The sequence below is a fragment of the Oryx dammah genome, unplaced genomic scaffold (genome assembly GCF_014754425.2).
Source record: "Oryx dammah isolate SB20612 unplaced genomic scaffold, SCBI_Odam_1.1 HiC_scaffold_8, whole genome shotgun sequence".
NCBI classification, from domain to species: Eukaryota; Metazoa; Chordata; class Mammalia; order Artiodactyla; family Bovidae; genus Oryx; species Oryx dammah.
This window is the reverse complement of record NW_024070192.1, coordinates 1,027,983-1,054,085: the sequence shown is the minus strand read 5'-3', so window position 1 is coordinate 1,054,085 and position 26,103 is coordinate 1,027,983. Positions and strand designations below refer to the sequence as shown.

General features: G+C 50.6%; 1 protein-coding gene across 12 annotated transcripts in view; it reads right to left on the bottom strand.

Annotated features, from left to right (window-relative positions):
* CEP112 (centrosomal protein 112) overlaps positions 1 to 26,103 on the bottom strand; it is a 309,950-nt gene that overhangs the window by 14,008 nt on the left and 269,839 nt on the right. For all 12 annotated transcript variants that reach the window (XM_040244376.1, XM_040244381.1, XM_040244382.1 and 9 more), the window contains one exon: positions 11,052 to 11,141. In XM_040244376.1, the coding sequence (XP_040100310.1) occupies positions 11,052 to 11,141 (90 nt within the window). The remainder of the gene's footprint in view (positions 1 to 11,051; positions 11,142 to 26,103) is intronic.

Here is a 26,103-nt window from a genome sequence, read left to right as displayed (position 1 = left end):
CTATTATAAACCTCATACCATATGGTATATGACAATAAATTTGAGGTGGATTAGAGAGTCAAAATGCATAAAACAAAACTCTCAATAATAATGGAAGAAAATAAAAGAGAATATATTTTATAATCCTGGGGGAGGGAGGACCTTCCTAAGCAAGCTTAGAAATCATAAAGGAAAAAAACGGAAGATAATGTTCTCAAAAATTAAAATGCTGGATAAAGAGATTAAAGGTAAGCAACTAGGAGAAAGCACTTGCAACATATTTAACAGATCATTAATAGAGTTCATATGAAACTGAATTTCTATAGATCAAACTAGAAAATCAACTCAGTAGAAGAGACTAGCAATAATGTGATCGAGTAATTCACAGGAACGTAGACACAGATGGCCCCTGACCGGTGATGGAGCGACTTCCAGTTTTCTCTTTCACAGTGGTGTGAAGGCGATACGCATTCAGTGGAAACCGTACTTTGGATCTTGGTCTTTCCTAGGGCTAGTGATACAGCCTTGTCGCAATGCTGGGCAGCGGCTCCCGGTCAGTCACGTGATCACGAGGGTAAACAGCCAACATTCTTAGAACCTCTGTGTCCCGACAAAGCATTCTGAAAGAATTTCACTTTCAGGGCAGTACTCAATAAATTGCACAAGATATTCAACACCATTATAAACTAGGCTTTGTGTTAGATGATTTTACCCGACTGTAGGCTAACAGAAGTGGGTTTGGTATATTAGATGAATTTTCAGCTTGTATTCTCAGCTTCAGTGGGTTCATCAGGACGCAACCTCATCATAAGTCAAGGGAGCTCTGGGGTGGATTTCCGCTTCTAGTAATGAGTCTCTACCAAGTCTGCTTCAAGCTATCAGGGAACCAGGAGGGCAGGGAAGGGTTATGGGGCCGCCCCGGAGAGGAGAGAAATGCGGAGAACCGGGGGGTCTGGCTCTGGGGACATCTGGACACGGGCCTCTGCCGATTTTAGGTTGGGCGGTCAGAGGCTGAGAAGCTGAGTAGGTCTTTCAACAGCCGCACAAGAAGCCAGGGAGACATAAGCCGCATCCAGGGCTCACTGCAGGGGAGTGCTCGGTAAGACCCATGCTTCTGGGTAGAGCCCCTTGGGCTGCACCCTAGGAGTGGGAGTGAGCTGGACACAGACCACCCCTCCCCAGATGGAGCCCCACCTAAATGGACTACGGTTGTTCCAGATGGAAAGGGTACTACCTGCCTACAGAGAAGCAAACATAAATTCTCTCCAGAGAAAATGACCATCATCTTCGGGCTGCAATTACTGCTACCAAGTTCTATATAAAATATCTGGCACACTATCAAAAATAGTCAGGCTCGTGAGAAGCCAAGACCACGTGACCAGAAGCTGAGAAAGAGACGCAGCGAAATGACGACCACGCGGATCCACGTGACGGCCATCAGACCTGGACTTTAAAAGAACCAGAATAGACACGTCCAACAGAGTTAGGGGAAGAGTGCTGAACCCCAGCACAGAACGGGAAGCTAAACAAGCATCAGAGCAGAAACTCTAGCTCTGGAATATACAACAGTTAAAATTAAGAATGAGTGGAGCAGCAGGTTAGACACAGCTAAGGAGAGACTCAGTGAAGAAGAAGCTAGATTAAGAAAAATAAGCACAATCAATACAGAGCACAGGAAATACAGTTAGAAGGTGAGAAGTATACCTGTTTATACGTGTATATGAAATTACAGTCTCAAACAGAGAAGGGAGCACTGGGCAGAAGTTAGAATATAAATTCCGATACCACGGCCACCGAGGAAAGTACATCCACAAATAACTGAGACTCTGCCAGCAAAAAATCCTTAGGCCCAGATAGCTTAATCTACCAAACATTTTCAGGACAAAATAATTATCAGTATTACACAGATTCTTCCAGAAAACAGATAAAGAGGGAACACTCCAGTTTGTCTTATGAGACCAGCAAACTTTGACACCAAAATTGAATAACATCATCACAGTAAAAGAAAACTGTAAGATAATGTCATTCATAAGCATAGATGTAAAGATTCTAAGCAAAATATTAGTGAACCAAAATCCAGCAAAAGGTAAAAAGGAATAAGTCTTCATGATCAAATGAGGCTTATTCTAGAAATGCAACATGGATTTAACATTAGAAAATCTATGAAGTCCACTGCATTACTAGAATAAAGGACAAAATTCATATAATTATCTCAAAAGATGGAAGGGAGGCATTTAAGAAACATCCATTTATAATTTTAAAAAGAAAAGAGATTTTTGGTAAGAATAGAAAGAAATTCCCTAAATGTGATAAAGGAAGTCTACGCAAAAAGTCAATTGTCTTTTTCAGTACCAGCAACAAACTGAGAAAATGAAAATTTAAAAATAACGTCATTTAAAACAGCACCATAACACGTCAAATTGCTATTATTGTTGTTTAGTTGCTGACTCATGTCTGACTTTTTTGACCCCCTGGACTGTAGCCCGTCAGGCTCCTCTGTCCGTGGGAGTCTCCAGGCAAGAGTACTAGAGTGGGTTGCCATTTCCTCCTCCAGGGGATCCTCCCGACCCAGGGACTGAACCCGCCTCCTGCATTGCAGGCCGATTCTTTACTGTCTGAGCCACCAGGGAAGCCCAATTCTGTACAGAAATCCAAAAGGTGATTTACAAGGAAAGTATGTTCAAGTGGTCTTTTAAACTTCTGAATTTTCCCCTGTATTTAAAAAAAATCACCCTTCCTTCTTTATCCCTAATGTAGATTGACGTACATCTGATGGCTCTGAAATACCTCTGCTCTGTCACTCGCTCGACAACAATTTCAGTCGCTTCTACCTCAAAACAGCCCTTCCTCAACAGGAAAAGGAGATCTTTTCTGGCTGGACCACAGTAGAAAAGGAATTGCAAGTAAGGCTTAGACTATTTGACACTCTTTTCTGAATGTGACGAGCACAATATACAGTCATTAAACACTTATCTCTCCTGACCATGCTGACTCACTCTCTCTTACCATCTCTGTGTTTTATCTCTGCTTTTTCTTCCTCAGTTCCATGAATTCAGGGCTTAGTAACTGCCAGTGAAGTATGCCTTGACAGGATAGGGCCCAGGAATGCAGTCTTCTTACTTTCCTGGGAGACGATACTCCATCCCCCAGGCTAATGCTTGATCACTGTCCTTGTCCACCAATTCTATAAGGTGGGACACAGCCCAAGGTGGTTTTTAGCTTTTGTTCCTGCTTTTTTGAGAGACCTTTAGACAGCAAGATGAAACCAGTGAATCCTAAAGGAAATCAACCCTGAATATTCATTGGAAGGACTGAAGCTGAAGCTGAAGCTCCAATACTTTGGCCACCTGACGCGAAGAGCTGACTCATTGGAAAAGAGGTTGATGCTGGGAAACACTGACGGCAGGAGAAGGGGACGACAGAGGATGAGACAGTTAGATGGCACCTGTGACTCAATGGACATGAGTTTGAGCCGGCTCCGGGAGACGGTGAAGGGCAGAGAAGCCTGGTGTGCTGCAGCTCATGGGGTCACAAAGTTGGACAGGACTGAGTGATTGAACAACAATTATTTACTCATTTGGATCCATTATTTTTGGATTTTAAAAACTAATTTTAAAAAAGACTAAAATTAAAGACAAAACTACCTTTAAAAAAAGAAATCAAACCAAAAGACGTGAGAACGCGTGATCATGCCCCTTCCCCACGGGCGGCCGGGAATGAGACCCAGCCCCGGGCGCTCAGCCTGGCTTCGAACCTGGCAGCCCAGGTCAGAGTTCAGAGCCCGTGTACCCGGCGGCTGGACCCCCGCTTCATCCCCCGTCCATGTTCCATGACCAGCAGCCACTGCAGCAGGGCAGAGGACGCTTTCCCGAGCAGCTGCGGTGACGCAGGGGGCGCGGTGCTGGCACTTGGCTTTGGGACTTCAGAGGGAGCAGGAGGTTGAAACCACACGGGGGGCAGGCGGGGACCTGCCTCCCACCCCTCGAGTGAAGGCCAACACAGAGGGACTCTCAGGACAGCAGTGGTGGAGCGCGGAGCCCACTCACCCTCCAGAGCCGCTCTGAGTTGCCACAGAAACGGCTCTGTGGTTGCCGTGCGTGGCTTCCAGGGGCGGTTTTGGGTACAAGTGGGTTGACTTGCTTTGCCATGAAAATCTCCTAGAATAACGATTTACAAGGCATGGTTTGATGAAATGCACGCTTCAAGTGTTTTTCAGAAAACAGGGGCAAGAATTCAAACTCTCAGTGAGAATAAGATGTGGCCAAAGTTAAATGTGGTTCTGTCTCTCATAACAACTTACATTTTACAACAATGTATCATACCAGCTGTCTTGGGAACAAAGGAATCAGCCTGAATTTTGTAAATAAACTGTGGTTATTAAAGCTACTTGAAAGAAGCCAGAGTAATAACCATTAAACACGAAAAGTCAGTAAAAGTCTTTGAATGGTATTTCTGTTGCAATTATTATTTCCGTTTTCATAATGTGCTTAGGGATAAAACAGTTTTGAGCTGTTGGGACTTTCGAATAGATTGCACTGCAGATCTGTTAGTCCATAGCAGCCAAGACTGTGAAGTTTTAAAATCCATTATGGAAAATGGAAATTGAAGCCTTAGAAATCTGTAAAAGACAGCACTGGTCTTCCTTTCGACAACTGTCATGATTATTGCTTAACTGACCCTCTGTCTGCACCCCATGTCTGCCTGTGAGGCTGACCATGAGCACAGGCTCGCTGGCGGCCCCTGGCGCTGACGGGGCTTTAAGTGCCGGCCAGTGACGGCTTTACCGCGCTGACGCTGGTCCTCCCGACGCCCACCTTCTCCCTCACGGGTCACTGGGCCCCGTGGGAGGCCCACACACTCTTCAGGAATAAACGATAATGCGGTAACGGTGTGACGGCAGAAGGAGCTGGATTCAGCTCTTGTCATCTCTCATTTTGCCTTCTGCTGCTGGAGGGATCTCTCTAAAGACGCAATCATGTAACAGTATGCAGTTAAAGAAAAAGGTCCTCTGCGGCTGAAAACTGCCTTCTGAGCAGTGACTGGGTCCCCACCCCGAGCCCAGGGCGGGCACCACGGCCCCAGCAGAGCACAGAGCAGGCAGAGCCGGCGGAGACCCGGGCTCGCTGCTGCCACTGCTCCTCAACGGATGAAACGAGAGCAGCCGACGTCCTGGTCTCTCCTCCCCACCCACGGGACCCTCGGCCAGGAGGCTCCCCAGCACCCCGGGCTCCCGGGCCCTGTTCTCCGCAGTCCCCTCATCCTGACCAGTGTCTTTCCTTCTGCGGACGCCCGCCTCACGGGCCCTTCTCCTGGGTGAAGAGTTGTAACCACACGTGCTCCATCCGCATTCCCTGGCTCCTGACGTGTTTCTCACGAATCCTGCCGCGATGTCCACACGGGCCCCGTGGGAAGGTGTGGCTGCTGACCTTCTAGGAGCCTGAGGTCCGGGCCAGGTAGGGCCTGGACAGGCCACGAGACCCGTCGTGACGGGGTGGACCCGCCCCCGCAGGCCGTGCTCGTCCTGAAGCCTCCCCCGGTCCCGCCCCCGGGCCTTAATGGGGGTCTCGGGACCCCCCCCGCCCCCTCCGCAGATACACACGATCAGCCCCGACACTGGCCGCCAGACTCAGCAGGCTCCGTCCTGGATGAACCGATGAGTCCGGGCCTTGCCTGCTGTGAGGCTGGGACTGAACCGTGGACCGTGCCCAGCGCTTCACGACACACTTCAGGACAACCTACGCCCCGTCGAGACCTCAGGGCCTGGACACACCTGAGAGGAACGAGACCGGTCAGCTGCTGAAACACGCCAGCCAGAGAACTGGCAAGGCCTTCGGGCGGCCTGGGGTCTGAGCTAAGGGCCTGGCCACGGGCTCCGGAGGCCCTGCCCTGGGGGAGCCTCCCCTGCGGTCGGGGAGATGGCGGGCAGGGCCAGGGTGGCAACCTCCCGCCTCGTGGACCTGAGCCTCGAGGCCCCTTAGGGGGAAAAGCCTGTCGTCAAACCCCAGCCTGGAGCCTGCACCCCACACCGCCTCCGCTCAACTGCACTGGGAGCCCCTTGAGGGCGGAGGAGAACCCGCACGTCCAGGCTTCTTCTCAGTCCCCATCGCGGGCCAGCACCTCACGCTGCCCAGGAGTGACACGTGCAGGAAAGAAGGGACAATCCGTCGTGAAAAGCACGGCGCTGCGTCTTATGGACTGGATCTCCAAGTACTAGTTCTCACTGACTTATTTAAAAGAATCTTCTGGGAGCCTGAGTGGTCCAGGTTCACACGTTTGAGGCTGAAAATACCTGGCTCAAAGCAGGGGCTTCGTCACGCGTACGGCATTGTCTACGTTATGTTTGTGATCCGAGGCTGGTGTTGTGTAGTGCCCGTGTGATAAACACACCCTGGCTTTGAACACTAGTAAAATTTTAGACTAATTCTTTTCTTCCCTTCTTTTCCATAATTTACTGACTTACTTTGGCAAAGGCTTGCAGATCACCTGGTCTCACTGTGAATAATGAGACAGTGTTGTTTCCAAAAAGGAGATGTGGTTGCGCACACAGGCTCAGCCTGAGTGACCCCAGCACAGACTCAGTTCGCAGTGTGGTCAGTCCGATGGACGATGGCCCCGGGGTGGGCGGCCCGCTTCCATCACAGGAGGCCACGGGCTCCCCGAGGACTCAGTCTCCTCACACAGCGAGGTCTGCCCGGAGCCCCGGCCTCCCCTCCACTGTCGGAACTCTAGGACGCTTGCTCAGATCTTATCGGGAGTCAGGTATCATTAACTCCTGGCCTGGAGGGGATGACGGCTTTAAAATTACCTTCCTGTTGCTGTTGTCCAGTCACTAAGTCATGTCCAGCTCTCTGTGACCCCATGGACCACAGCACACCAGGCAGCCTTGTCCTTCACTTTCCCCTGGGGTTTGCTCAAATTCACGTCCATCGAGTCCATGACGCCATCCAACCATCCCATCCTCTGTCGTCCCCTTCTCCTCCTGCCCCCAATCCCTCCCAGCATCAGAGACTTTTCCAATGAGTCAACTCTTCGCATGAGGTGGCCAAAGTACTAGAGTTTCAGCTTTAGTATCATTCCTTCCTAAGAAATCCCAGGGCTGATCTCCTTCAGAATGGACTGGTTGGACCTCCTTGCAGTCCAAGGGACTCTCAAGAGTCTTCTCCAACACCACAGTTCAAAAGCATCAAGTCTCCAGCACTCAGCTTTCTTTATAGTCCAACTCTCACATCCATACATGACTACTGGAAAAACCATTTCGACTATACAGAAAACCTTTGTCAGCAAAGTGATGTTTCTGCTTTTTAATGTGCTATCTAGATTTGTCATAGCTTTTCTTCCAAGCAGCAGACGTTTTAATTTCACGGCTGCAGTCACCATCTGCAGTGATTTTGGAGCCCAAGAAAATAAAGTCTGTCACTGTTTCCACTGTTTCCCCATCTATTTGCCATGAAGTGATGGGACGGGATGCCATGATCTTCATTTTCTGAATGCCGAGTTTTAAGCCAGCTTTTCACTCTCCTCTTTCACCTTCATCAGAAGCTTTGTAGGTCCTCTTTGCTTTCTGCTGTTAAAGTGGTATCATCTGCATATCTGAGGCTGTTGCTATTTCCACTGGAAATCTTGATTCCAGCTTGTTACTTCTTTATTTATGCGTTAAAGGAAAGAAATGTTTCTGTCCACTCCAGTATTCTTGCCTGGGAGGTTCCACAGACAGAGGAGCCCGGCAGGCTACAGTCCAGGGGGCACAGAGTCGGACACGACTTGGCGACTAAACAACAGCAACAACCACCTGTTCCTGTCAGGTTGGCTTAGACAGAAAATTGGTCTTTTTTAGTTACATTGGTGTTATCCTGATGCCATTTAAGGGGCAAACTAACCCTCTGCAGCCACAGGTTCCCGGGCACTCAGGGACCTACCTGCCGAGGGTGGGGAGCTGGAGGAGAGGCCGATGCCAGCAAGGTGGGCATGGGGCAGCTGAGGCGCCAGCCATCGAGACTGGAGGAGAAGCGGCTTTCCGTGTTTAAGTAAAAACTACACCTTTCAGAACGCCTCATTCCGTTTTTTTGTTTTTTTTTTTTTTTTTAGAATTAAAACACAGGAATTTTTCTTAATTGAAAAATAGAAACAGCTTAAATTTTTTTTAGAGCAGGTTAAAAAAAGACGCCCAGGAAATTACCCTTTGTAATTCTGCCAGTTTCAGTTTTGATTCCCTATGCAGCTAGTATCAGGATAATAATATTTGGTTGAAAAGAAAGAGAAGAAAAATTTCAAGAGGCTGCTCTGCACATATTTTGGTTGACTGGCTGATGTCAGGTTGACTCCTGTTACCTAGCAATTGCTTTGCCAGATGCAAAGCAGAAAATCGCAACCGATGTTGACACTTTAAATGCCCTTAAATGCCCTCAGTGAGCACACACATAACGAGACCCTGAAGACTGTAAGTTACGACACTTCTAATTGTTTTTGACTACTATTAGTGCCACGAATGGAAAGGTCAGATTCAGATAAAATAGAAGTTAAATCAGATTAAACATAGATGAACTGAAGGAGTGCCATGATTTGCTCTTCAGTTCTCCTGAAACAATTGCTAAGCTACACCCTAGGATCTTGTGAAAAGAACCCAGCATTTCGTGGCTGCAAAGATTATGAAATATTCAGCCTTACCCAGGGGTATTTCCTGACATTTCTTTGGTAAACTGGAGCCTAACAGAACATATCAGGAATCAGTATAAGAAACAGTCTAGAAGCCTATTGTCACTACAGAGATGAAAGCAACTTTGATGATCAAAAAGAAGTCAATAAAATAAGACTGAAGTGGTTCCTGAACCCTTCCCTATTGTTCATATGGGATTTCTTAATTTCCCTACTCTCCATCTATTATGGGGTTTTCTGTGTGAAGTCCTGCCATGAATTAGAGTGATGTCAACAGAGTTTTACCTTGAGTCATATTTTATCACAAACTGGAGGAGGCCCGGTCCTTCAGGGAACACACTTCCTGCTCTTAAGAAGCTTGTCATCTTCTCCTAGTTCCAGACACCCCAGCCGGGCGGGGTGGGGGCCCAGCTTACCTCAACAACAGTGGGACCTGGGCCAGCCCCTCCAAGGCCACGCAGCCCCCGGGGTGGGTTTTCACCTGTGGCCACACTGGCTCTGCTCTCCAGCCATAGGGAGCTAACTGCCCGTTCCAGCTCTCTGGGGTGGTGGTTTTCCCTACCAGCCTTAAACTTTCCCCGTCACTGCTGTGTCGATTTTTATTTATTTATTTTTTTAATTTCACTCACCTGTGTCAATTTTTAAACTAGAAATGCTGTAACTTAAAAACTGTCATGATAAGAGCAAAGGTTTGGAATTTAGATCAACCAGGGTGTGACCCCACCCGTACTATTTTGCAGCTGGGTGACCTTGGGCAAGTCACTGAGCCTCTCTGAGCTGGAGTGCACCAGCGGGGAAACGGGGGTGTAATGCTGGCCTCAAATGGTGATTATCAGGATAAATGAACCAAGTCGTGCACTGCTTCTTGTGCAGTGTCTCTCATCTTGCAGGCCTTGGGTAAATACAGTTACAGCTCATTTTTCATCCTAGAGTCATATTTTGCGATCCTATTGCCTGTCCAGCATGGACTCTATACAAGACATATCCTACACAGACATAACACAGACGCCCATGACACGTCCACAATACACATATGAAGCAGGGTGAACATTAGACATTGGGAATGAATCCGGGAGGTCAAGTCCATTCAGTATTAATATTACTACGCAGCATCGATCAGATACTCACACCTGCCACTCTCTGCAGTCCCCCACCTGGGGGGACAGGCTCCCCTGCTGGCTCAGTGGCAAAGAATCCACCTGCCAGTGCAGGAGACGAGGGTTCGACTGCAGGGTGGGGAAGATCTCCTGGAGAAGGAAATGGCTACACACTCCGGATTCTCGTCTGGGAAATCCCATGGACAGAGTAGCCTGAGGACAGTCCACGGGGCAGCAAGAGTCGGACACAGCTACACGCGTGACCTGGGGGTCCTGTTTGCCAACAACTCCAGAGGAGATGCAAGTCTCCCCATTCGCCTTACGTCAGGCTACTCTTCACAGAGGCAAGATGACCCCCCCGGCATTCCTGTGCTGAATGGACCATAGGAAACAGCAGCGCGTAAGTGTCTGCTGACACCCACGGCGGGTTCTGTTCCCCACGCTGGCGGTGCTGAGAAGGGTATCAGCAAAGCTGCACATCAAGGCCGAGGGCGATGCATTTATTAAAAGTTTCATTAAGACTCGTGATATGTATTGATACTCTGTCGGCTTTTTAGTTTAAGATTAGTAAAATTTAAAAGCCTTGGATAAAAAAGACCCTTTCATTTGAAAATAAAACAGGTCAGTAGCCACTGCGATAGCTGGATCATCCTGGTTACACTAGATTTGTTTCCTGAACATAATGGAAGAAAGGAGGAGAAAATTAAAATTCAAGAGAAAGCGTGATTCGTGTCTCTAAGCACGATGGTGTCCCTTTATCCTAACAAGCAGACCCTGTCGGCTACATCCCCAGCACGGGCCTCCCCTTCTCCGGGTCCAGGTTGCCCTCCCTCCTGTAAGGCCATCCCCGCCAGGTGGGCCCTGATTGGTCCAGGCCAGTTTGACCCCTCGGTCCTCTCACCAGGGATGGGATATTCTCAGCTAGCATGTGACCTGTTCTGGCCAATGAGATGAGAAGAGTGGCCTTGGGGGTGGGGTTACTCCTGGGAAAGGTGCCCTCACTGCTCAGAACAGGACCCCAGACGTGAGCAGCCCCCTCTGCCTCTGGGGGTCCCCAGGCCTGCTCAGAATGCTGGGAACTGTGGCTGCCGTCGAGCTGGTTTAGGATGAAACCAGCACGGGACACAGAGACGCCGGAATGAGGGGAGAGGAGCCGGGGGCAGGGCTTCCGCTCGCAGACTGCAGGTGGCAGACCCCGCGGCTGCAGGGCCCCCGCATTCTGCCACTCAGGCGCAGCGTCCCAGCGGACACAGGACCAGCACCATCCCCAAGCCCCTGGACCCGGAGGCAGTCAGCGCGCGAGCCGGCCTCGGGGGCAAGTACCTGCTCCTGCGACTCCAGCTCCTTATGCTGTAGCTTCTTCTCTACGGATCGCACTTGCTTCGAGCGGTTTTCCAGTTCTTCTTGTAAAGCCTGAAATGGCATGAGACAAATACAAAAATATTAAAAATTACCACCTAAACTGGTGCCAAAACGGCCTCAGATCGCGAGTCTATTACAGTTGTTCCAAAGAGTTCAGGCAGAAAAAAGCCCAGCCTTTCAGCATTGGGCCCAGATGTTTCCTACTTGAGCAATAACTAGTCTTAAAAATTCCAAACTTACAAAACAGACACATTAGCAGATGTCCATTCATCTTATAAAAATATCTCCTCTGTTCCCAGCACAGATGCACAAGCCTGTGATAAAGCATAAAACGACTGCAAATTAAAGTAGTTCGACCAGTACACCTGTGAGGCGCCCTTACACTCTGAACAGTGCTGTGTCCGCAGGAACTGAAGTGCTGGACCAGCACGACGCTTTTCAACATTGTGCTATGGTAATCTGAGTAAGTTACGGTGACCTTAAAGGCATTTCTTTATTAAGCCACTGAGGATAGCACTGAATTTGAAGAACGGGTAAGAAGCAGACAGAGGGGAACTCTTTCAGTTGCCAAGTAGCCATTCAGGTTGCTCTGGGGGAACCCCAGAATGACAAGGTTCAATAAAGAACGCTGTATCAATTACTATTTTAGGTAAAGAGGTGAACTAGAAAAGAAACAGGATCCATTCGAACAATCCCAGATACAATACACGGGGAATGACGACCAGCAGAGCGCAAGGGATGGGACGGGAAGATGCTGAATGAATTCTCCAAACAAAATTCATTCATGGTAGACGCCCAGGCTTCTGCTCTGGGTTAAGAGCTGTGATAGGTCCTTCAGATGAAGCAGTGAAAGAAAACAGACAAAACAACTCCCTGCTCTCACCAGCTTCCATTACACCGGGGGACACACAATATGCAAACAGTGAGTATATAATACATGTCAGTGACGAGCACGGAAGCAAGACAGTGCAGCGAAGGGGGCCCCTGGAGGGTTACGAGGGTCGCTTCTGCTGCTGCAAAGATTAGACTGAGGAGGGGTCCAGCAAAGCAGAGAAGCAGGGTCCAGGCTGCTGAGACACACGGAAAGAATGCTGGGGACTGGACCGGGGCGGTGTCAGGGCCCCAATCCCCTTGAGGACCCGGGTTGCAGCCCTGAGACGTGGATGCAGAGTGAAAAGTAAAGAGACGTGACTCTGGGGTTGTGGCTGGAGCAGGAGGGAGGCGAGGGAGGTAGTGGCACCGCGGGGAGGTCCGGGGCTTGGCCTGGGGTGGAGGAGCGGGACGCCCGGGCCATCCCACCTGAGATGCTGGGGCAGGGGAAGAGCCGCAGTGCCCCATCAGTGCAACTCCCGGCTTCTCTCCATGGAGACAGAGCCCCTGGTTCCTGGCCTTTTCCTGGCGGTCTAGGCTCACTGGAGCATCTGGTGAATGCTATGTGGTCACTCCCCACGCGGAAAAAGTGCTTAGCATGTGCTTCTAGCTTCAGGGGGTCCACGTGTTGCCTGAAGCCTGTCCATGGATGAACCCCAGGCTAAGAACCCCTATTTAAAATACAATAATAAGGAAAAGAAGAAGAAAAGAAGGGGGACTTCCCTGGTGGCGCAGTAGTTGAGAATCCGCCAGCCAATGCAGGGCTCGTGGTTCAATCCCTGGTCCGGGGAGATGTCAGGCGCCGTGGGACAACTACGGGTGTGCACAGCTGCTGGAGCCCGAGCTCTGCAAGGAGCAGCCCCAGCAGGCACCGGAGGGCGGCCCCCGTCTCCACACCCGGAGAAAGCGTGCGCACAGCAGCGAGGGCCCAGCACAGCCAAAGATAAAGAAACAGAATGCTTAAAAAGAGTGAAATGGTTTGACCGCGGAGAGAATGAGAATGAAGGCAGAAGCTTTCCGGGCTTTTTGATGTTATACCGGAATATACAATCCACCCTTCAGCCAAGCCTGACAATGAGCTTCAAACTCTATTTTTGTTTATATTAATGATTGTATTGTGGGCTGTTTCCAGAAGGATGAATGCAGTTGTTCCTATGCTTTTTGACCAAGTAGCCATTTTTTTCTTTTGATGATTTTGTACCAGTGCACAGGATCTTGCTGGCGTCTCTTTCGGCCTAATCGAGGAGAGGCGTGCACATGGGGCTGGAAGAGACCGGCGTGCTTTCTGCCCTGCTCTCTCCTGCTCTCCATCCTCACACCACAGTCAGAGTGACCCCACGGCCCCAAATCCGATCACGTCGTCCCCCTGCTGCAATGCTCAGACACCACCACGGCACCCCCGAGACGCGGCTCAGACTCCTGACCTGGGTCCTCAGGGACCCGGCTGTCCAGGCTCTGGCCACCCTGGGCCGGGGGAGCCTCCGTGTCCTGCAGATTTCGTGGCCATGATCAACGGCCACGTGCCACAGTCGCCGGCATGGACTTTATTTTTCAGCCTCCTGGCAATCCTGGGCAGCAGGCAGTCTCTCACCCACGTTAGGGAGGAGTGAACCGAGACCCACAGAGGGGAGAGAGCCCCCCAGGTCCATCCACAGGCCAGAAGTAAGGCCCCGGGCTGGGACCACGACACACTGACCCTCCCCGAGTTCAGCATTCGCGCTTCTCCCCATGGCCCTTCACCCGTGGCCCCCGTCTTCTCGCCTTTGCCTGGAAGCCGCTCTGCTCTTGGTGTGACCTCACTGGCCTGTCCCAGGAGCAAAGCCTGGACACTGCTGGGCTGTGACCTGTCTGTCCCTGTGTCTGCGTGGGGCCAGGACCTCTGCAGCCCAGGGCGCTCCCCCCGTCACGTTTCCAGCCTGGAGCCAGGCCTGGTGCATGCCGGCACCGGGCCCACGCTTGGGTGGGAGCTAACGCACCTCAACTGGCTCCCCAAGGAGATTACTTTAACCGTGGGGTCTTCCAGCTGCCCTCAGCACAGCACAGTGACTGAATGGCCATCAACTTTCTCAAGATACAGAATGTGCAAGTGCGCCTGCCAAACTTCTCTAGACACACACCTGAAACCTGTACACACGCGACATTATTATCTGTCATGACATATCGTCTGGTTTCTGCCACAATAAAAAACTACACTCTTTTGTTTCTTGGTTTATTTTACAGAAAAAAAATACAGGCGACGCGCATCTCCTTTGTCTTTTAAGCAGAAAACTGTCCCCCCCGCAGTCTCACCTCTACCCTGCCCTTCCCCAGCAGAGCCCCGGGCACGGCCCCTCCAGGGTCCCCGTCCCCACCCCAATCCCTCAGCCCTGTCGTCCTTCGTCCTTCCTCCTGTCCCTGCCCTCCACGACGGAGCAGGCGCAACCAGTAGTGTCCCAGCACCGCCGTGGAGACTCCTTGATACGTGTTCAAGGTGCTGCGGGGCCTTCCTGGGGGCCATCACGCGGGGTGGGGCCTGGCCAGGGGGCGGGGCCTGGCCAGGGGGCGGGATCTGAGTGGGGTTCTGGGCGGGGGGCGGGGCTTGGCCGGGGGGCGGGGCTCCAGGGCTCAGGCCCATGCAGAAGAGGATGCTCCCGTGGGGAATCATGAAAGGAGCGGCGGTCAAAGCCTGACCCTGCGTGACGCCCACACTCAGCTCAGCTCAGTTCAGTTCAGTTCAGCCGCTCAGTCGTGTCCGACTCTCTGCGACCCCATGCATCGCAGCACGGCAGGCCTCCCTGTCCATCACCAGCTCCCGGAGTTCACTCAGACTCACGTCCATCGAGTCCGTGATGCCATCCAGCCATCTCATCCTCAGTCGTCCCCTTCTCCTCCTGCCCCCAATCCCTCCCAGCATCAGAGTCTTTTCCAGTGAGTCAACTCTTCACATGAGGTGGGCAAAGTACTGGAGTTTCAGCTTTAGTGTCATTCCTTCCAAAGAACACCCAGGACTGATCTCCTTTAGGATGAACTGGTTGGATCTCCTTGCAGTCCAAGGGACTCTCAAGAGTCTTCTCCAACACCACAGTTCAAAAGCATCAATTCTTCGGCGCTCAGCCTTCTTCACAGTCCAACTCTCACATCCATACATGACCACTCGAAAAACCATAGCCTTGACTAGACAGACCTTTGTTGGCAAAGTAATGTCTCTGCTTTTTAATATGCCACCTAGGTTGGTCATAACTTTCCTTCCAAAGAGTAAGTGTCTTTTAATATCATGGCTGCAATCACCATCTGCAGTGATTTTGGAGCCCCCCAAAAATAAAGTCAGCCACTGTTTCCCCATCTATTTCCCATGAAGTGATGGGACCGGATGCCATGGTCTTCGTTTTCTGAATGTTGAGCTTTAAGCCAACTTTTTCACTCTCCTCTTTTACTTTCATCAAGAGGCTCTTTAGTTCCTCTTCACTTTCTGCCATAGGGGTGCTGTCATCTGCATATCTGAGGTTATTGACGCCCACACTAGGAGCAGGCAGAGGGCGAGGAGGCCAGAGGCCGGGGGGATTGCGGTGCTGGAGGTGGCGGAGAAGGAAACAAGTCCAGCGGGTCTGAGCAGAGAATCCCTGCGAGGACAGGGGACAGTGCCAGACCTGTCCTTTCTCCGCCTTCACACCGCGAAGAAGAGATTGCTAACCCACTGTGTCTCAGCAATGCTATCAAAACAGAAGGGAAGTTACATTGGCTTTTCAAATGGCTCCGCTTTTCAGTTTGCTCATAGTTAACTAAAGGGTTCACGTGATGTTTCTAGGGCTAATCAGAGCAAGCAATATGGCTAGAAATTCCTTTTATTAGCTAATAAAAACCAGTTTAAAAAGCTGAAGAGTAACCGAGTAATATTCTACTTTCCAAAAAGTTAAAATGCATCTGATGAAAGGAAAATGACAGTTTATACTGACAGCTGTTCCTGATCTCATATTCTAAAAAATTATTAGGTCACGAGCTGTTCGCCCCCAGAATGGACACAGGCCTCTCTGAGCACTTGAACGGCCACGCTGCGTGTCCTGCACACGTGCTGCTCACCTCTGCTGGGTGCACTGGCCTCGTGACTGAAGGGCGGCTCTCCCAACGAGACCTGCCTCTAGGTGCCAGGGGACGGGGCTGGCAGCAGGCACCACCCATGGCTGACTCTCGCAGAGCTCTGTGTGGACTGCCAACAAAGAATGGCCTTTTCCAGAAGAAAACCTGCAGCTATATGAGAACGAGCGGAGACCAGACTTTGCGAAAGGGAGTGGCTATAGAATAATCTGAGTTGTTGTTTAAAATATGGCAATCGAGCACGTTAGAGTGTAAAAGGTCCACAGGTCACGGACTCCTCAGGCAGGGAGACGCCAGGCAGCTCGTGTTTCCGGAGGAGGCACCCGTCAGCGTCCCAGGGCTCTGCTGTTCGTTTAGGGGAAAACGAGGACCAGAGTCAGTGCTATTTTCATAAAACTTATAATCAGGCTTCAAAGTCCACACATTACGGCTTCTGTGGTCTTCCTGAAAACCCAAGTGTCCCTCCTAGCTCTGAGTCAGTGAAACAAACACAAAATGATGGCAGATACACGCTTTTAAATAATGGACACATGAAACGCAAGTCCATTTGCATAAGAAGTGTTTAAAAAGTTACGTAATAAAGGAAAATTTCCCTGGAAAGGAGGGATTCTGGGCTGTGGAGACACAAAAGCCACAATCCCAGTGTCCTCAGGGTGAAGGGTGTCCAGAAGTGCTCGGCCTCAGATCAGCACAGGTCTTTGGAGAGGTTTCTCACCTTGGGTTTGGCCAGACTCCGCCAGGCCCTCATCCGGAGCGGGGCGGGGTGGGCGTCCAGCGGCATCCGAGCTGCAGCCTCACTGCCCCGGCCCAGAAGGCCGCCCGGCCAAGCCGCAAACCGGTCTCTCACCCCAGGACGCCTCGCGTTGTCTGGGGGCCGCACCTTGGTGGCACGGCCTTCTGTTTACAGGGACTGAGCAGACGTGAGCACAAAAGACCGTGGCGGACGGTCCATCCTGTTAAACATACAGCTGGGGACTTTGGGTTAAGTCAGCGGTGGGGAATCAAGGAGCTGGGCGAGACGCGGAGGGGGCCTCGCCAGCAGCAACCCCGCGCGGCGAGGAGACGAACACGGAGAAAAGCAGAGCTTGGCAGGAAGGCTCGGCCTGGAGAGGTCAGCCCTGCAAAGGCTGAAGCCGGGCGGTGGGGTGCTGCTCGCTGGTCTCCCCACGCGTGTCTCTGAGAGTTTCCATAATAAAGAGAAAAAGGAATGTTTAAAGCTTTTTCTACTTAAGACATACGAAGTCACCTTATCCTTCGTTTCCTGAGGTTTGAATTCACCGTTTTACTTCAGAAGCATGAGTCACGCGTCCTCCACCGGCGGGAGGGATGGGGCAGGACTTCCCGCACTGTGTGTATTTTGGAAGACGACTGGGGTGCCCAGATTCTGAGCGAAGAGAAGGTGACTGGACGGGAAGGCTTATTTCGGCTTTTATTGAGACACATGCAGTAGGATTCCAGGGTTCTGAAACACGATGCTGGTCTGTTTTCTATTTAAAACCTGTAATATGACTTGAAAGTTTGTCTCACAAAGTATCTGTCCGCTGACTGGTTGATCCATCAGACAGAGAGGACACCTGACCTGTGACTCGGTGAAGAGACAGACTGTAACAGCGAGAGGAGGAGAGCTCTCCATGAAACCTCGCTGCCTTTGTAACAACGCCCACACCTGTCTAATGGAAGGAGACTTCAGTTTACAAATGGTGCCGACAGTATTTCTCATGAGCGGGCTTTCTTGGAGAGGAAAATTGATGCAGAAACAGCAAATATTTTCCTTTGTACTACTGCTAACTGAAAGTTAAGGGAAAATTAAGTAAAACTATAAAGTCTCATCATGTTGGTGTCAGATTTGTACTTAGTTTTCTTTTTTTCACATCTTAAACATCTGGGATCCAGCAAGAAGAGATGTCCTGTCCCTGAGACGGGGAGACAATCTGGGGTTAACACCAGAGCGGAGAGTGACGTGTGTACTGGGTGGCCTCACCGGCTATTTACACAGGCCACTTTTTTTTTTTAATGGGCTAAATCTACTAACAAAAGCGGCAAGTCTTCTTCACCTGAAATGCCAGTCAAGATTTCTTTTAAAGTGATTTCTTCAGAACTACTCAGAATGAATAACAAAACCATAAAGAAGTCTTATCGGTGGTTCTGCAGAACCGAGAACAGGTTTGTACTATAGATCTAGGTACTGAAACAGACCAGAGTTAGTGCCAAGGCCACTCATGTATTCAAAACACAATACAGTATTCTTTAAAGCTTGCATTCAGGTTTTTTGGGTTTCCCTGTTGGTTCATTGGTAAAGAATCTGCTTGCCAAGGCAGGGGGCACAAGAGACACGGGTTCGATCCCTAAATTGCAAAGATCCCCTGGAGAAGGAAATGGCAGCCCACTCCAGGATTCTTGCCTGGGAAATCCCATGGACAGAGGGGCCTGGAGGCCTAGTCTGTGGGCTTGCAGAGAATCTGACACTGCTGAGCCACGAAGCAGCCACACATTCAGGTTCGTAGTTTTTTCACATTCCATGCAAGTAACTTTTTTTTCTCATTTCTTTAACCCTCATAATTCAGGCTCTTGCGATATTGTATGAAGAAAAGGAGTTTTAACCCAATACGTGGGATATTCTTCACATGAGGCCAAGTTCCCTCCAGGTGAAAACTCTTCAGCTGCTGCAACAAACCTCGTGGATGAGTTCTTGCACTTTGGTCCGAGGCTGTTGCTGCAGTGCTTATTAGGCCACTGGTTCAACTTGAAAGACAAAAAGCATCACGGCCAATACAGGAAGCAAGAGCAGCACTCCGTCAAAGGATCCCAGTTTTCACTAGCCTCCTTTTCTCTCTCTCTCATCTATTTTCTGGCCTTTAAAATTCTTAAATGACTTCCTTTAAAAGTCTTAAAACTGCACTTTTAAAAGAGTTAGTGTTTCCTGGTCTCCATGGAGGTTCCAGGAAAAGAAATCATGTTATCCCAAGACTTTGATGATCTAAGGAAGCTGGAATCCCCCAACACACCTCATTAACGTTCCCCGGCAGCACGGAGCCCATCCTGACCTCACCCACGTTTCCTCTGGGAGCAGCCGGCACATTTCTGCTCAGGAAATTCAAAGCACATTGCCCACTCGTCCCTCCAGACGGCGTCACTTGTGAACACGTGCCTATCTCGGGGGTTGGAAATCCAGGACCAAGTTCAGGAACCCGGCTAGGACGTTTCAGGATCTCAGAGGAACTCCCACTTTCGGCTGGCGTGACAACCACTTACACTGCGATCAGTCTACAGAACAGAGACCGTCCTCCTGCCGGAACCCAGGGAGGGGGGCACCCAGGCGTCACTGGTCTACGTGTTTAGTTTCCTGCATGGTCATCGTCCACATGGGAGGTCAACGTGAGCCTGCAGCACCGTTCTAACCCCGAAACAAGCATGCCTTTCTCCTGTTACACCTGAAGTCATATTTGTGTCATGTCCCCTACCTGAGAACACATTTATGAACCATGCTTCACCTGACGTCTCCCCTTCATCGTAGACTGTCAGCATCACCAGGGGAGCCTGCGTAGTCACATTTCCAGAGCGCTCTCTGAAATGCTCAGCCAGACGTTGCCACTCGTAATTCCCAGGGGGCGCAGGGGTCAAGGGCCTGCCTGCGGTGCAGGAGACAGGAGAGACTCTGGGTCACTCGCGGCTCAGGGAGACCCCCCGGAGAGCGGCGTGGCACCCCACTGCAGTATTCCTCGCCTGGAGAAGCCCATGGACAGAGGAGCCTGGCGGGCTACAGTCCGTGGGGTCGCAGAGACCCGGACACGGCTGAGTGAGCACCCACGCAGGCCATGGAAGTTGCTGGCAACGTGAGCCAGTTTTACAGAGGACACGTGGCTTTTCACTGAAGACAGCTGGGGTCCCCTTTCCCGCCTCGGGCCGCGCCGCTGCGTCTCCTCCCGTGCCCGCCGTCCACTCGGGCCCCTCCCTTGCCCGCCCCAAGGGGCGCCCCGCCACCGGCCTGCGCCCTCGCCGGCGGGGCTGGCACGCCCAGAACACCTGCCCGAACTGGTCCGCGAGAAAAGGTCCCGGGGCCGGGCCCCGTCGGAACGTCCGCGGGGGAACGCCCGCCACGCCGCTCTCCGCCGGTTCCTCTACAGAGACGCGGAGGACGCTCTCCCGCTTGGCTGCGGGGCCTCCTCGGGAGCCTCCGCCGGGCTGAGCGCGCCGCTGGGCCAGGCGCTTTGCCACCGCGGCCGCGGGACCCACGCGCGTGCGGAGGGACGTCCCTCCATTCGGACCCCCGCCCGCCACTCCTTCCCGCCTGCCCAGCGCCGGCCCCATCTCAGCCCCGGAGGACCCCGAGCGCCCCCCTCACGAGACCGCCGCAGAGCCGCGGGAGGAGGCACGCGGCCACCGCGCCGGCGGGTGGGCCTCCGCTCTGCGGCGTGCGCGGCACGGCGGGCCGGAGACGCAGTCACCCCGCCGCCACCCTGGCCCATCGCTCGGTGAGGAGGCACCGCTCGCCTGAGGCGGGAAGGCAGGACCCTCGGGTGAGGCCCTCCGGGACCCCCGCTCACGGAGGGATGGGATTATATCCGCCAGATAAAGTAGTTCTCTTTCCCTCTTCAACCTCGGGATACTGCGCTATCTGGGGCCAATACTCATGGAGGAAGAGTTTAAAACTTTCTGTTTAAAGCACTTAGAATGAGAGGATTTGCAAAGATCCTGTTTAATGTTCAGCTGACACGTTGTCAAAAGCATTTATCATGCAACCTTTGAAGTTCCTCCCACTCCCTTTCAGTTATTAAGGCTCGGATTGCAGTTAGTTATCAGCAACAAAGCACACACACGATAGTGTTTGTACTGTCAGACTTTCAGCTTGATTTCTGAACTTCTGAGCAAAATTAAATTCTTAGATCAGAAAAATGATTAGTGAGCTGATTTTCACTGCTGAATGCACAACACCGCTGATTTCTGACACCACTTCCGTGCGCACCTGGAGTCCGTGTCAGGGACTGGGAGATTTCACCTGTTTCATAACTGCAGATGTTAAGCGCTTATACTCCAAACTGTAAGCATCTTCAGTTATAAAAATGTGCCCATTTATGTTTGGCTCTAATTCTTTCAGTGCAAAGTAGAAACGGGGACTTACATTATTGAGAATTCTCTGGCAACTCAGTTCCTAATATAAATATCTTGGCATTGAGTATATATATCTCCAGCTCACATTTTCGAAGAGGGAGAAAACTCATTCTAGATAAATCAACTGAATGGTATTTTAAAAATACAAACAATGTGTCAGACATCATCCAGGAAGCCAAGTGTGGATCAGACATCCTCCAGGAATCCCAGGGTGGATCAGACATCACCCAGGAATCCCAGTGTGGAGTGAAGCCACGGCCTCACCCTTTGAAAGGTGCTTAGACTGTCATAGAAGGTATGTGGTCAGGACAAAAAGCAGGGGGTTCAGTGATGTCTTAAGTGTCCAACTGAGAGAACAAAAGGCAACAAAAAGGAGGCAGGAAGAAGTCCAGTGTCACCGCAGGGAAGCCAGCAGATAAGTGCAGAAGGCGGGAGGCTCCACAGCCAGGCCCTGGGCGTCTGCAGGAGGTCGCCAGAGTGGAGCAGAGAGCAAGGAGGGTCTGCTGCGGACAGAGGGAAGCAAGACACAACACGTAGACACGATACTCCTATTTCGTTTGGATCTTGATTCAGACAAATCAACTTTAAAGGGACATTTCAGGAAAACTGGGCCTACCTAATTATGAAGCACGTGTTAGATGATACTACAAAGACTGCTGTTAATTTTCTTGGGTATGATGTTGGCGCTGTGGCTGTGTGAGATGGTGCCCGTGTTTTCTGAGAGGCCTTCTGGAACACGGAGGATAAAATGACGTGACGTCTGAAATGCGCTTTGAGCTATTTTAGCCAAGGATGAAAAGGAGAGAGCGTGAGACACACAAGGCCCATTTCTGATGACGCTGAAGCTGCCCGGTGGACATGATGGGCTTCGCAGTGCTGTACTTGGCTTTTGGGTATATCTGCAAACTTTGATAATAAAACTTAAAAAAAAAGTCCACATACAATCAAATGACGGGAAGGAAAAGCACAGGTGATAAGGACAGTCTTCAGGGAGGAAGTGGCATTTGGGAAAACTGAGTAACAGTAACGAGTCTGACAGGCAAGGGTGAGGAAGGGGAAGCTGTCTAACGAAGCAGCAGCTTTTGCGAAGGCAAATACACGGGAACAGGTTCAGTGCAGCCGCTGAGTCGTGTCTGACCCTGCGACCCCCTGGGCTGCAGCACGCCAGGCCTCCCTGTCCATCACCAACTCCCCGAGTTCACCCAAACTCATGTCCATTGAGTCGGTGATGCCAGCCAACCATCTCATCCTCTGTCATCCCCTTCTCCTCTCACCTTCAATCTTTCCCAGCATCAGGGTCTTTTCAAATGAGTCAGCTCTTCGCATCAGGTGGCCAAAGTACTGGAGCTTCAGCTTCAACATCAGTCCTTCCAATGAATATTCAGGACTGATTTTCTTTAGGATGGAGTGGTTGGATCTCCTTGGGACTCTCAAGAGTCTTCTCCAACACCACAGTTCAAAAGCATCAATTCTTCGGTGCTCAGCCTTCTTCACAGTCCAACTCTCACATCCATACATGACCACTGGAAAAACCATAGCTTTGACTAGACGGATCTTTGTTGGGAAAGTAATGTCTCTGCTTTTTAATATGCTATCTAGGTTGTTCATAGCTTTTCTTCCAAGGAATAAGGGTCTTTTAATTTCATGGTTGCAGTCACCATCTGCAGTGATTTTGGAGCCCCCCAAAATAAAGTATGGGAAGAAAAATAAACAAGGGAATAAACCTACCCATATATGATCAAATCCATGACAAGGAGGCAAGAATATATAATGGAGGAAAAACAGTCTCTTCAATAAGTGGTGTTGGGACAGCTGGACAGCCACATGCAGAGGACTGGAGCTGGACCGCTGTCTTACACCACACACAGAAGTCAACTCAAAGTGGACTCAGGACATCCTCGCATGGAAACCTCTTAGAAGAAAACAGGCGGCAAGCTCTTCGATACTGGTCTTAGCAATACTTGTTTGGACCAGTCTCCTCGGACAAGGGCAACAAAAGCAAAAGTAAACAAATGGTACCACATCCAACTAAAAAGCTTCTCCACAAGAAAGGAAGCTGTCAATGGAACGAAAAGACAGCCTAGTAAACGGGAGAAGATACTTGCAAATCATACGTCCAATGAGAGGTTAGTACCTGAAATATGTAAACGTAAAGAGCTGGTACAACTTCGCAACTCACACAACCTGATTAAAAAATGGACACAGGACCGGAACAGACATTTCTCCAAAGACACTGAGACGGCCAGCACGCGCGCGGAGGTGCTCAACATGACTGATTGATACGGAAACACACACCAAAACCACAGTGAGACACCACTTCATAGCTGTCAGAATGGCAATTATCAAAACGACAAAAATAACAGATGTTAGTGAGGATGCAGAGAAAAGGGAACCCCTCCCCCACCCAGTGCTGTTGATGGGAATATAAATTGGTGCAGCCATTATGAAAAAAGTATAAAGATTCTTCCAAAAATTAAAACTCGGACCACCATACAATTCAGTGATTCCACTTCTGGGTATTTATCTGAATAAAATGAAATGATAACTTGGAAAGATATGCACCCAATTTCATTGCAACATTGTTTATGATAGCCAAAGCACGGCACCAACCTGCGTGCCCGCGGATAGATGGATAAAGAGGGTGTGGTACGTACGCGCAGTGCATTATTTCTCAGCATAAAAAAGGATGAAATGGTGCCAGTCTCAGCAGCAGGCATGGACCTACAGATCATCACACCAAGTGAAGTGAGCCAGACAGAGAAAGACAGACACATACATGATATCGCTCGTATGTGGAATCTAGAAAAAATGATACGAATACATTTATATAGAAAACATAAATAGACCCACAGACATAGAAAACAAATCTATGGTTCCCGAAGGGGAAAGTGGGAGGAGGGACTGAATTGGGAGTTTGAGATTAGAAGACACATATTATTCTACATAACAGATAAACACCACTGTATCTGAAGCAGATGGTTGGAGAGGACCTGCTGTACAGCCCCCTGTGATAAATCATAATGGAAAAGAACATGAGAACGAGGCCACCCTCTTCCATCTGACTGGCAAAGACCAGAAGAGCATGAAACTTCTGCCGAGCCGAGCTCTGGGCCTGCAGCAAAAAAAAGCCTCCTGCTTTCTCTGCAGCAAGTGTGAATAGTGACCAAAACAGTGCTAGAGAGTGTGCTGGCCAGTGCTGTCTGACCTGCTCTAATCTTCCCTTGGGATGAGAAGACATGAGTGAGTGTCCTCTGGGCAGGTGGGCACGTGAGGGAATTCAGAAGCAAAGGCTAGAGGGGCTCGGGGCTCTGCGCCGCGACTGGAGCAAAGCTGGTGCCTCTGTGCCAGGCTGAGCTGAGAGCTGGGCATGGATACGCGGGGAGCAGACGCGGCACAACAGCCAGAGACGCGCCCGGGCGCGCAGCCACACGTGCCGACAGCCCGGGCCGCGCCGGGCCTCCTCCCGCCAGCCACGCTCCCGTTGCCTGCGTCTCCTCTGGTTTCCCAGCTTTACAGCAAGGCAGGCAGGTGACACACGGCCCGTGTCCTGGTAGCTCTCAGAAACTCGCAGAGGGAGGTGGGAGTGGAGGGGGCTCTGCAGCCGACGATCGTGGTCGAGGCTGGCAGGGTGCGCAGACAGAACCTGCTGATGTGACTGACATTGTTACAGAGCCTTCGGAAATTGCTGTCTGTATTTTGGGGAGCACAAGCCCAAATCTGCAGAGGATACAAATTATATTAACTTTAGAAACAAAAACATAAGCAAATCTAAATATAGCCACTTAAGGAAAACCTATACTGTCTAAAGAACAATTTAGAAGTTATTCTGAGCGCTATGCAGCATTGCTGGGTTCCACACTGGCTCCTAACAAAACGCTTTCCCAGGTGACGGCAAAACGCACACACGTCATGAATTGGGTCCGTTGCTCCTGCTCGGGTTCTCTGGGAGCTGTTCCTTCCTCCAAGTCAGTTACTTTCCTTCTTCCCTTGGCCGCCCCCAGGGAGCTGGGGACACTGCCCTAAGTCACCTCCCTCTGACGACGGCCACTGCTCGTGGGGGCCCAGGGCTCCGCAGCCACGCTTGGACAGGAGTCTTCCGGCGGCAGTTCTCCAAACCTTGGATACACTCTTCACGTAAATTATGCAACCATCTTCTACCTTGTCTTCTCCAAAGAGGATCTGATTCTCCCCAAAGGGAACATGTCCCTTTGAGCTCGTTTTCAACAGTGAAAATGAGAGCTGGGCCCAGACCGCCTCACCCAGCTCCAACGTCTCTCTCCGCCTCTCTCCCCGCCCCTCCTCCCCCATCTCTGTCTCCCACATGTTTAAATGCAGGTGGATGCACACACGTGAACACACAAATACATATATTTTCATATCCCTGCCCACAGAGTAAATATATAACATTTTCACTGATAGCTACATCTAATTTTGTTGGGGTTGTGATAACCCAACTGACTAAAGTGTAAAAAAGTCAACAAAAAATACAGATACTTTACAGTATTCTTTCTTAGGAGAAGGGGCTTCTATAGAATGCCTAAAATGTTTACCACTGACGCGGTGATTATTGGCCCTTGGTGTGGAGATGAACAGTGTGTGCTCCCGTCTGCTGACTCCCCTCTGCTCACCTGCGGGTGCAGAACGTGGGCAGCTCTGGCCATGCCCGCTCCCTGCCATCTCCGCCAGCCACGTGAGCGCAGTGTCTCCACCAACCACACCCATGCCCCTAGTCACCTCCTCCGTTCCTTCTTGCCCTCTCCTCTGGAAACCTTCACTTCACCTTTGTTTCGACAACACAGTCCACAGCTCTACCTTATGTCTTCATCTTATTGTTTACAGTTGGTGCACGTCTGAAATCTTAGACTAAGCAATCCTATATCTGACCTGGTGGAAGAAACAATATCAGCAAAGATTCGTGTGTAAGGAGACAGCGGGTGTATTTAGGCCACAAAAATAGTCGCTC